This window comes from Mytilus galloprovincialis, chromosome 6 (genome assembly GCF_965363235.1).
Source record: "Mytilus galloprovincialis chromosome 6, xbMytGall1.hap1.1, whole genome shotgun sequence".
Classification (NCBI taxonomy): Eukaryota; Metazoa; Mollusca; class Bivalvia; order Mytilida; family Mytilidae; genus Mytilus; species Mytilus galloprovincialis.
This window is the reverse complement of record NC_134843.1, coordinates 36,517,248-36,529,282: the sequence shown is the minus strand read 5'-3', so window position 1 is coordinate 36,529,282 and position 12,035 is coordinate 36,517,248. Positions and strand designations below refer to the sequence as shown.

Genomic DNA, 12,035 nt, shown 5'->3' with positions numbered 1-12,035 from the left:
AATTCTGGGAGAAATTGAAAATTGTCAAGAGACCAAAATGATGCTTTATTTTCTTTTACAATTTAGTTAAAATACAAAAAAAAATACATCTGAAATTCAAATAATGATCCTGAAGTAATAGATGATGATACAGATATGTTATATTAATGATAGATGTTATTGGTGAGTCAAATTTTAAATGTGCATGAAGCCAGATACATTTATGTACATCAAATCCCATCATATGATAAATATGGGATACATTCACATTTCAATTCTCAAGGGCTAAATAGATTGTTCTAGGGTACAAAAAAAATTGTATTATACAAGCAAAGATGGCAAAATTCAATTGAATTTAAGTATAAACAATTTTTTTTTTTTATTAAACAAATTCAGAAACCCTTGCAGCAATACAATGCAAGGACCAGAAATTTTTTTTCAGGTACATGATGCACTTATACAAATTCCTCACCTAAATTAAATTTTAGAAAAACAGGAAAATCACAATAATGGTTGAGTTTTGAAAATTACAGTAGAAATTTGTTTATTTTATAGGATTTAAAGCAGAAACAACAACAGACACTCTACAATCCTCCCTACCTCCTGTCAACCAAGACACACCCTATATAGCTGGTACCAGAGATGATAATGTGGGGTATTTTAACAGAGATGCTATAGAATCGGTGCAACAACAACAACAGTATCAACAAAATAACGGTACATTTTTTATTATGTGTGTACATGTAGTACAGTCAACTCATGTTAACATGAAAAAATAACACTTTATAATATTTGTGTGTTCGAAGTGCTTTTCTGGATTAATTTTCATCTGCAACACCCAAATCCAAAATTTATGAAGCCAAGGATGTATAAGAAACAATGCAGTTCAATAGCTACATAAACAAATAGAACCTAAAACTAATACCAAAAAGTGACGGGATAAAATTTTGAGACAACCTATGTTCTACTCAATTGAATTGGATGTGAAATTAATCAAGGGGAGGCCACCTGAATTAACATGAGTTATAACAAGTGTTGCTTAGATCACACATTGTGCTAATGGACAAAGATTCAAATAAAGTTTTCATTTGAGAAGGCATATAGATTAATGTGGGAATGCTCAAATTTTACCTTCATTACAGACAAGTAATATGGAAGTATTCACATTAAGAAATGAAATTTTCATTCTGACATTGAAAGAAAAGTAATATGGAAGTATTCACATTAAGAAATGAAATTTTCATTCATTGAAAGAAAAGTTAAATTTAATTGCCGTATAAGATGGAGAGTAGTGACACTATTCCTTATGAAATATTCTTAACACGTTTTCTGAATCTTCACATTTTAGAAACAGCTAGTAGTTTTGTTTTGACCACATTCCCATGGTTGGCCCTCACATCAACGGACAGACATGTCATATTATCGACAAACTCGTAAGTATTGTATACTTTCATGGCTGTGAATTTGTTCTTCATTTATTTTATGAAATATTATGTAAACCTGTTAACCAAATTGAAATAACAACAACAATCCCCCCAAAAAACATCTTAATCATAAACTTAGAAAAGTAACCTTTGTCAAGTTTAAAAAAGACTGGAGTAAATAATAATACACATGGATCCCATTTAAAAAAAAATACAGTGTGAAAAAGTACATTCATGAATCAAGCTTAATTTTACTTAAAAATTGACTTCCATCTCAATTTATTCCATTTTTCCATTCTTTAGAAGTTTGTTCAATTTTTTTATTAATTTTTTTAGAATTGCTGTATATTCAAAAGTATGTTAACATTGTTTCATTTGCGTTAAACATGGATCAAACATTTCACCACATGATTACACATGTACATGTTAGATAAATATTAATTATTCTATTATTAAGGTTGAACTAATTACACTATGTTTATATTAGGGGATGTCTTATTAAAAACAATGAATACTGTAAACCAATTTATTTTTCGCGGATACTTATTCCTGTTCAGCTCTATCTATCTCTTTTCACAGCAGTTATTTTGATTTTTTAAAAATTTACTTGAAGTAGTTGAATATGAAACTATCTAAATTTTACATATAGCTGAGGATCTATATTTCTACACTTTATTTTAATACTTAAAATAAATCTCTTTAGAAAATAAGTTGGTTTACGGTATCTGCAAACTATATTTTCAGTTTAACTGCATTTTTATGCCCCACCTACGATAGTAGAGGGGCATTATGTTTTCTGGTCTGTGCGTCCGTTCGTTCGTCCGTCTGTTCGTTCGTCCGTCTGTCCCGCTTCAGGTTAAAGTTTTTGGTCAAGGTAGTTTTTGATTAAGCTGAAGACCAATCAACATGAAACTTAGTAAACATGTTCCTTATGATATGATCTTTCTTATTTTAAAGTCAAATTAGACTTTTGACCCCAATTCCACGGTCCACTGAACATAAAAAATGAAAGTGAGTTTCAGGTTAAAGTTTTTGGTCAAGGTAGTTTTTAATGAAGTTGAAGTCCAATCAACATGAAACTTAGTACACATGTTCCCTATGGTATGATCTTTCTAATTTTAATGCCAAATTAGATTTTTTTTTCAATTTCACGGTCCATTGAACATTGAAAATGATAGTGCGAGTGGGGCATCCTTGTACTTTGGCCACATTCTTGGTTTTTTTTGGTAAAAAATAAAGTTGTTGATTTCAGATCCTTACAGAGCAGAGAGTCACATTTGTTAGCAAGTTCCTGTGAATTTTTGAGTGATGTTGTCTTCAGGGATTTTCCTTCTGAGATATTTTTACAAAGACCAAATATAGTAAAGGTAATTAATAATTGAATAGTTTCAGCAAATATGATTAGAAAATGAAATGCCAAACTTTCTACAAAAGAAATGTTAAGCAGTAATTTCTTGTCAGTATTTGCTCTTCAGAATCTAATGCATGTTGGTTAACAATTCAAAAGCGTACATCAAAATGTTGTGATTGGTTAAAATTCCTCCAAACCATAGGTAATTAAAGTAATCCAATGATGTGACATTATTTTCATTTGTGCTGTAAGAATAATGAAATTTCCCGAAAGTCCTTTAGATTCTGTAATGTGGAATTATGTATAAATTTTATGAGGATTGTATTTTTTACAGAATTTGCTTTCACTGCTAGGATCCACATCTAACCAGAATGTACAGCTAACTACACATGCTGCTAAAACACTGGGAGATCTGGCAGCTTGCTTAATGTCACGCATGAGATATTATCAAGATCCTTCATTATATACTCCTAAACAAGGTTTGTATTAATATTGTATTTAAGGCGAATTTTATCAAAATAAATATATTTTTTCTTTATATTTGGTAGTAGTCTCTGGTTCAAACTTAACAGTATTTTGTGGTATAATTTTTTCATTTTGTTCAATGATACTGTATTTATTTTCAGAAAGCATGTGCAAAATCACCATACATTTGTAGTATAAAAAATGTAAAATGGTAACATGGAATTTGTCAAACAGACAATAACCCAATCAAAGAGTAGAAATGAACCAAAATTAAAAAAAACATACAAGACTAACAAAGGCCAGAGACTCCTGACTTGGGACAGGCCCAAAACTGTGGCAGGGTTAAACATGTTTTGTGAGATCTCAACACTCCAATTTACCTCTAGATAGCCAATGTAGAATTAATAGACACAAAGCAATATGCACAGTAAAACTCAGTTTGAAAGAAAGATTATGTCTTCATATAACTGTTTTCCTACTTTTGGCCAAACATTATGCAAAATCTCAGGGGACTGCTTCTATAAGTCAAATAAAATCATATTTTTTTCAAAATCTATTGCAATCAATAATTTAATACTCTAATGAAGTTAGAGATGCATGTAACACTTTAATATTTATTTTCAGATTTCTGTTCACCAAGTTCATCGCCATTTTCAAATTCACCAAGTTCCTTATCCAATCATTCTGCACCTCCAGACAGGAACTCATTTGCTGGTTGGACAGATCCAAGACCCAGAGGTGATGGGAGAGATGGTGACTCGTCCACTTCTAGCAGGTAGGTTTTACATGTAATTGATTGTTGGTGTTTAACATAGCTTTCAGCAGTATTGGCTTAGATTTTTTTATTAGTGGAGGAAGCTGGAGCACCTGCCATGGTGTAAAATACATTGGTGCTATATTACAAACCTCTAAATTGTTCATTTATAAATTTATAAATTATTTTTAGAAACTAAGTTTTCAACCCCCTCTGGCAAAGTCTGCCTTAGAATGATTTGGCTTTTTTTAGCTCACCTGGCCCAAAGGGCCAAGTGAGCTTTTCTCAGCACTTGGCGTCCGGCGTCCGTCGTCCGTCGTCTGTCGTCCGTCGTCTGTCGTCCGTCGTCGTCCGGCGTCGTTAACTTTTACAAAAATCTTCTCCTCTGAAACTACTGGGCCAAATTTAACCAAACTTGGCCACAATCATCATTGGGGTATCTAGTTTAAAAAATGTGTCTGGTGACCCGGTCAACCAACCAAGATGGCCGCCATGGCTAAAAATAGAACATAGGGGTAAAATGCAGTTTTTGGCTTATAACTCAAAAACCAAAGCATTTAGAGCAAATCTGCTATGGGGTAAAATTGTTCATCAGGTCAAGATCTATCTGCCCTGAAATTTTCAGATGAATCGGACAACCCGTTGTTGGGTTGCTGCCCCTGAATTGGTAATTTTAAGGAAATTTTACTGTTTTTAGTTATTATCTTGAATATTATTATAGATAGAGATAAACTGTAAACAGCAATAATGTTCAGCAAAGTAAGATTTACAAATAAGTCAACCTGACCCAAATGGTCAGTTGACCCCTTTAGGAGTTATTGCCCTTTATAGTCAATTTTTAACCATTTTTCGTAAATCTTAGTTATCTTTTAGAAAAATCTTCTCCTCTGAAACTACTGGGCCAAATTAAACCAAACTTGGCCACAATCATCATTGGGGTATCTAGTTTAAAAAATGTGTCAGGTGACCCGGCCAACCAACCAAGATGGCCGCCATGGCTAAAAATAGAACATAGGGGTTAAATGCAGTTTTTGGCTTATAACTCAAAAACCAAAGCATTTAGAGCAAATCTGCTATGGGGTAAAATTGTTCATCAGGTCAAGATCTATCTGCCCTGAAATTTTCAGATGAATCGGACAACCCGTTGTTGGGTTGCTGCCCCTGAAATGGTAATTTTAAGAAAATTTTGCTGTTTTTGGTTATTATCTTGAATATTATTATAGATAGAGATAAACTGTAAACAGCAATAATGTTCAGCAAAGTAAGATCTACAAATAAGTCAACAGGACCAAAATGGTCAGTTGACCACTTTAGGAGTTATTGCCCTTTATAGTCAATTTTTAACCATTTTTCATAAATCTTAGTAATCTTTTAGAAAAATCTTCTCCTCTGAAACTACAGGGCCAAATTTAACCAAACTTAGCCATAATCATCATTGGGGTATCTAGTTAACAAAATGTGTCCAGTGACTCGGCCAACAAACCAAGATGGCCACCATGGCTAAAAATAGAACATGGGGGTAAAATGCAGTTTTTGGCTTATAACTCAAAAACCAAAGCATTAAGAGCAAATCTGACAGGAAGTAAAATTGTTGATCAGGTCACGATCTATCTGCCCATGAATTTTCAGATGAATTTGTTAATCGGTTGTTAGGTTGCTGCCCCTGAATTGGTTATTTTGAGGAAATTTTGCTGTTTTTTTGTTATTATCTTGAATATTATTATAGATAGAGATAAACTGTAAACAGCAATAATGTACAGCAAAGTAAGAACTAAAAATAAGTCATTATGACCAAAATAGTCAATTGACCCCCTAAGGAGTTATTGCCCTTCATAGTCAATTTTTAACAATTTAAGATTTTCAATAACATTTTCCACAGAAAGTACTGTTATAGATAGAGATAATTGTAAGCAGCAAGAATGTTTAGTGAAGTAAGATCTACAAACACATCACCATCACCAAAACACAATTTTGTCATGAATCCATCTTTGTCCATTGTTTAATATTCACATAAACCAAGGTGAGCGACACAGGCTCTTTAGAGCCTCTAGTTTAGATCTTGTTTTTGTTAAATAGTTCTTTGACTGTTTAGGTACTTCTACATCTTTGGCTTTCAAATATTTGGCTTTGAGCGTTCCTGATGAAGTAAAATCAAGAAAAGCTCCTTTGACGCATAAAATTTATAACGTGTTGATCTCATTTTCTACAAGAAAAATAGATTTAAAGACTAAAATGACTTTAATCAAAAGATTTTACAATTGTTTCAGATCCACATCTCGAGCTTCCAGCTTAGATTTAGGAGGTGATATTGTACAACAAGAAGAAACAGATCTAGAGGACATGCAGTCATTACAATATGTTCAGATGACAGTTCCCCAGTTTTGTGGCTGTGTTTTAGATAAAGCTCTGCCACTTTTGAAGACGGGCAATGAAAATGTTGTCACACAGTTATTGTATCTTGTAAACCAGATATTAGATATATTGTCATCTGTTATTACATTAGAAGTGTGGAATGATGTGTCTTCTCCTGCTAGAGAAATCGTGAGTAGAAATGTCATATGATTGTTATTAGTATTGGAAAAGGCTATGGTTAATTTTTCAACTGTCTATCTAATCATATTGTTGGAAAGATGTTTCATAGAATTTTGTATTTGATTTTAGGACAATATTCAAGAAGCATTCAAAATTGTGTTTTATTTCTCCAATAAAATGTAACACATAGGACTGCAAATAGTCTCCATGACAACGATATTTTAATGCACGAGAAAATGAACAATAAGCTTTCACTCTTCTGTCAACACTTTAACATCCCAATATAAATTACAGAAAGCAGCATTTAATTCTTATGTAAAGCTTAAAAAGTTATAGTTTTCTTAAACTTTAGAAAATCACAAAACATTAATTCACTGATTGTTTATTCTTGTTGAACTGATTCAATGTTTTTATATTTTTTAGGTGGAAAAACTATCTAACAGTTTTGATACTTTAGGAAATTTAATTGTATACCACCACTATAGTAACAGTGACCATGACGATGAAAGCAATGATCTTATTCAACATAGATTGGCTTATATTGGGATCTGTTGTTTCCTTGCCAGGCTTCTCCAGGAATTTGTTCCATATAAAATGGTTAGTAAATTCATACATCTTGTAACACATAATCAGGTTAAATTTATTTGGTATTAGTGAGCTTAGCTCACAGGGTTTAATTCCTTTGTGCTTGAAAAGTTAAAACTCACATTTTAGTGTAAAGCTTATTTTTAGCTCACCGTTGCAAAGGAACGATGCTCAACGTTCCAAAGGAACGATGCTCACCGTTCCACAGGAACGATGAGCTTTAGTCATCACTTGGCGTCCGTCGTCGTCGTCCGCTGTCGTGGTCGTCCATCTGGTGTAAACTATTTCAAATATCTTCTCATCTGAAACTACTGAACCAATTCCAACCAAACTTAGGCTGAATGATCCTTAGGGTATCTAGAATAAAGTTTGTGTTTTATTTTCTGTTTCGTCAAAAAACATGGTGTCCATGGCTAAAATTAGAACATAGTTAGCTTAAGACATTCCTTTTCTCTGATAAGGATGTAGTTGAGAAGCTTTTGCAATAAGCTTTTCATAAATTATTTCAATGTTAATATAACATAGTGACCTGGTGGCTCATATCACTTATTTTGATGTTGTGAAAACACTACCACCAAGAAGCTTAATTATTATGAGATCAAACTTTTATCAATGTCATGAGAAATTGCAAATTCAGAAAAGATAAAAAAAAATAGATAGAGATTTGATCTATGGTTGAGTGGTATAGACCAATTTGTGCAAAAGTACAATTCAATTTTAAAAAGATTAATATAGTGGCACATATTTCATTCATGTTGAGGATGATATAAATGAGTTGGTAGTTGGAAAAGTTGTTCAGCAAGGATGTTTTACCAAGATTACAATTTTTTCAACCTGAAACTTATTTTTTTTAGGCTAGAAATATACTTCCAACACAGCTTATATCAGCTATTGGAATAGTTGTGTTTGATGAGGGACTTTCTCAAAGTTATTCTGATGTACAGATAAAGTTGCTTGCTTATTTAGAACAAGTTGATAGAGAGAAATACAATGTATATGTCTCAGCTTCTAGAGTGTGTCAGTCCATGCAGAAAACATGTAAATTCTTAATGCTTTGTCAGCAGGAGGTAAGTGAAACAGCTACTACAATTTCAATAACGAGCCTTCTTTTACTTAAGAATGTTTGCTAGTCTGTATCAAAATAACTAGCTATTCAAAACACTGTTATAATTTGATAGGATATGGATAAAAAGTAAAATCACAAAAATACTGAACTTAGAGGAAGATCAATTGGGAAAGTCCATAATCACATGGCAAAATCAAATAACAAAACGCATCAAAAACGAATGGACAAAAACTGTCATATTCCTGACTTGGTACAGGCATTTTCAAATGTAGAAAATGGTGGAATAAACCTGGTTCTATAGCGCTAACCCTCTCACTTTAATGACAGTCTCATCAACTTCCGATATTTTTACATTGATGCGTTAAATAAACAGACACAATACATATAATAGTCAAAATATATGTACATCAGTCATCATCGTTTAACAATTTTAAAAGGAACAATTTAACAGAACACAAAAACATCTACTATCTACGAACACATTTATTGAGTGTCTGACGTCAGAAAATTTTATACGTCACATAAATTTGTCGTTTATGTGCGTACAAACAATTTTAAAATTTTCATGGGAATGTTAGCATACAGGGTTAAAAAATCAAAAGTATGTAAGAATAAATTTAAGAAATAGACCGAGATTTAAACTAGTCCAAAAGTTATATATAGAATTTATAAGAATCCAAAAATAGTTAATTCCACTACGCGATTGAATGATTTTGACGTTTGTGGTTCAACGTATATTGTAATTCATAATAGAAATATATCATAATGACATATAATAGAACAATATCATACTGACAGGATCTTTTAAAGTACAGAGTCACGTTATAAGAACAAAAGAAATACAAAAAGTCGCAAATACAAAACAAACCACAAAAAAATGAAAGCCAATACAAACACATTGACGAGATGTATAAGTAACGAGCCACGTGAAACGGATATCACATGAAACCATTCAACAGTAAAAGTAATATTAATAATAGAACAAAGACAAATGAAAGAACTATAAAACACGTTGTTAAGATGATAAACAACATCAGTACGAAGAATCTATACATCAAGACCATCGTGTATTATTTGAGAAGTTGATACGGAATATTTATCAACAAGGTCTTGGTACCTTCCGATGAACTTTTTTAGAAAAAGAACGAGACGTTCTTTGACATACCCCTGTTTCATCAACTTTCTACTCAGACACTGATGATGTATTACAAAGTCTGAGTAGGAGCTGCAAGCTCTTGAATATCGAATAAGTTGGGAAATATATATCCCATATGCAGGATTTAAAGGAACTAAGAAAGCAGAAAACAATTTAAAACAGTCCATGTTCATGTTTTCGCGATAGAAGCCATCAAAATTAGGCTTGATTCTCTCTATATTTTTCATACACTTAATATTGTCACCGTTTTTCTTCCAATATCTATGAAAAAATAACAAGGATTTCATAAGATTTTTAAATACAGCTATTGTAAGAGTCCATATATATAAATAAGGAGATGTGGTATAATTGCTGATGAGACAACTATCCAAATGAAGTGGATGTAAGCTATAAAAGGCAACCATACTTCCTTCAACAATGAGAAAAACCCATTCTGTAAAGTAGGCTATAAAATACCCTGACATGAAAATATGAAACAATTAAGGAAAGCTAACAGCCTTACTTATAACAAAACAGTTTACAATTTCTGGGATACAAATTTGTGGATTTTGTAGGTTTAAGTAAACCACAAATTTAAATGTTGAATGAAGTACACATTTTTCATAGGTTCATAAGCAGATTTTGGAAACGCCACAAAATCAAGTATCCAAGAAACTACAATATTTCCTCAATCAGAGAAAATAGGTTTCCAACAAACTAGATGAATCCATAAACAGTCTTCAGTATATAGATCCAAATAGTTTTCATGGTTGCACATTTTGATTTTTTAGCTCACTTGGCCCAAAGGGCCAAGTGAGCTTTTCTCAACACTTGGCGTCCGTCGTCATCGTCGTCTGTCATCGTTATATTTTACAAAAATCTTCTCCTCTGAATCTACTGGGCCAAATTTAACCAAACTTGGCCACAATCATCATTGGAGTATCTAGTTCAAAAAATGTGTCCGGTGACCTGACCAACCAACCAAGATGGCCACCATGGCTAAAAATAGAACATAGGGGTAAAATGTAGATTTTGGTTTATAACTCTGAAACTAAAGCATGTAGAGCAAATGTGAAATGGGGTAAAGTTGTTTATCAAGTGAAGATCTAACTGCCCTGAATTTTCAGATGAATCAGACAACCGGTTGTTTGGATGCTGCCCCTGAATATGTAATTTTAAGGAAATTTTGCTGTTTTTTGGTTATTATCTTGAATACTATTATAGATAGAGTTAAACTGTAAACAACATTAATGTTCAGCAAAGTTATATCTACAAATAAGTCAACAAAACCAAAATGGTCAGTTGACCCCTTAAGGAGTTATTGCCCTTTATAGTCATTTTTTTACCAATTTTTGTAAATTTTTGTAATCTTTTACAAAAAATCTTCTCCTCTGAAACTACTGGGCCAAATTTAACAAAACTTAGCCACAATCATTATTAGGGTATCTTGTTTAAAAAATGCGTGTAGTGACCCAGCCAACCAACCAAGATGGCTGCCATGGCTAAAAATAGAACATAGGTGTAAAATGTAGATTTTGGCTTATTACCCTGAAACCAAAGCATTTAGATCAAATCTGACAAGGGTAAATTGTTTATCAAGTCAATATTTATCTGCCCTGAAATTTTCAGATGAATTGGACAACGGGTTGTTGGGTTGCTGCCCCCCAATTGGTAATTTTTAAAGAAACTTTGCCGTTTTTGGTTATTATCTTGAATACTATTATAGATAGAGATAAACTGAGATCTACAAATAAGTCAACATGACCAAAATGCTCAGTTGACCCCTCAAGGAGTTATTAACCTTTATAGTCAATTTTAACAATTTTCATTAATTTGGTAAATTTTTACAAAATATTTTCCTCTGTAACTAAAGGGCCAAGTTTATTATAGATAGAGAAAATTGTAAGTAGTAAGAATGTTCAGTAAAGTAAGATCTACAAACACATCACCATCATCAAAACACAATTTTATCATGAATCCATCTGTGTCCTTTGTTTAATAAATGTATGCACATAGACCAAGGTGAGCGACACATGATCTTAAGAGCCTCTAGTTTTATATATTCATGTATCGTGGTTTTACATTATTGCCATTTGCATTATTAAAGGTGTAAAAATAGACATATCATAATTTTACTATAAGATGTTATTTAGGAACATATATAAATCTAAAAAAAATATTTGATTAATTACAGGCTTACCAAGGAAGTTGTGAGCTGGCTAAGTTAGCAGATGAATCTATACACAGTCTACCATACCATCTACATCTAACCCTGGTATCAGAGTTTGTAAAATTATCTTCATCTGTGTAAGTACAAGTTTTGTTGATAACAACTGTATGTGTGCAAAATTTAACATTATCGTGCAAATGATTGAAGTTTTTACTTAAGGCTATTTAATTTACACATAAATGACACTTTCGGGAGGGGAAGTATGACTTGAAACTCCTGCAATCAAGGTTTTTTCACTAAGTTGTCACAAGTCATTACATCTATCTCTGAAATATACTTTTGCTAAAGTAAAGAAGAAACTACCTGCTTCAATGTAAAGGCGTAAATTGGGTCTTATTTAAAAAAAAAAATGCTCTATTTAAGAATAGAAAAAATTCTAAAATGAATATGATGTTATGCAAGGCTTGCATATTTTGGCGTTAAAATTGATTCACTTATAGGGTCTTTGCATCGGAACTAAATACATTTATTAAAAAACCAGTTGTTGGCATGACACAGGTTATGTTCTTCTCAT

At 32.3% G+C, this 12,035-nt stretch overlaps 1 protein-coding gene across 1 annotated transcript in view; it reads left to right on the top strand.

Moving 5' to 3' along the window:
• Positions 1–12,035, top strand: part of LOC143079490 (rotatin-like) — a 94,183-nt gene that overhangs the window by 4,586 nt on the left and 77,562 nt on the right. The window contains exons 4-12 of the mRNA XM_076254848.1: positions 535–696; positions 1,328–1,412; positions 2,656–2,770; positions 3,089–3,233; positions 3,844–3,994; positions 6,241–6,514; positions 6,929–7,102; positions 7,945–8,157; positions 11,486–11,598. Of these exons, the coding sequence (XP_076110963.1) occupies positions 535–696; positions 1,328–1,412; positions 2,656–2,770; positions 3,089–3,233; positions 3,844–3,994; positions 6,241–6,514; positions 6,929–7,102; positions 7,945–8,157; positions 11,486–11,598 (1,432 nt within the window). The remainder of the gene's footprint in view (positions 1–534; positions 697–1,327; positions 1,413–2,655; positions 2,771–3,088; positions 3,234–3,843; positions 3,995–6,240; positions 6,515–6,928; positions 7,103–7,944; positions 8,158–11,485; positions 11,599–12,035) is intronic.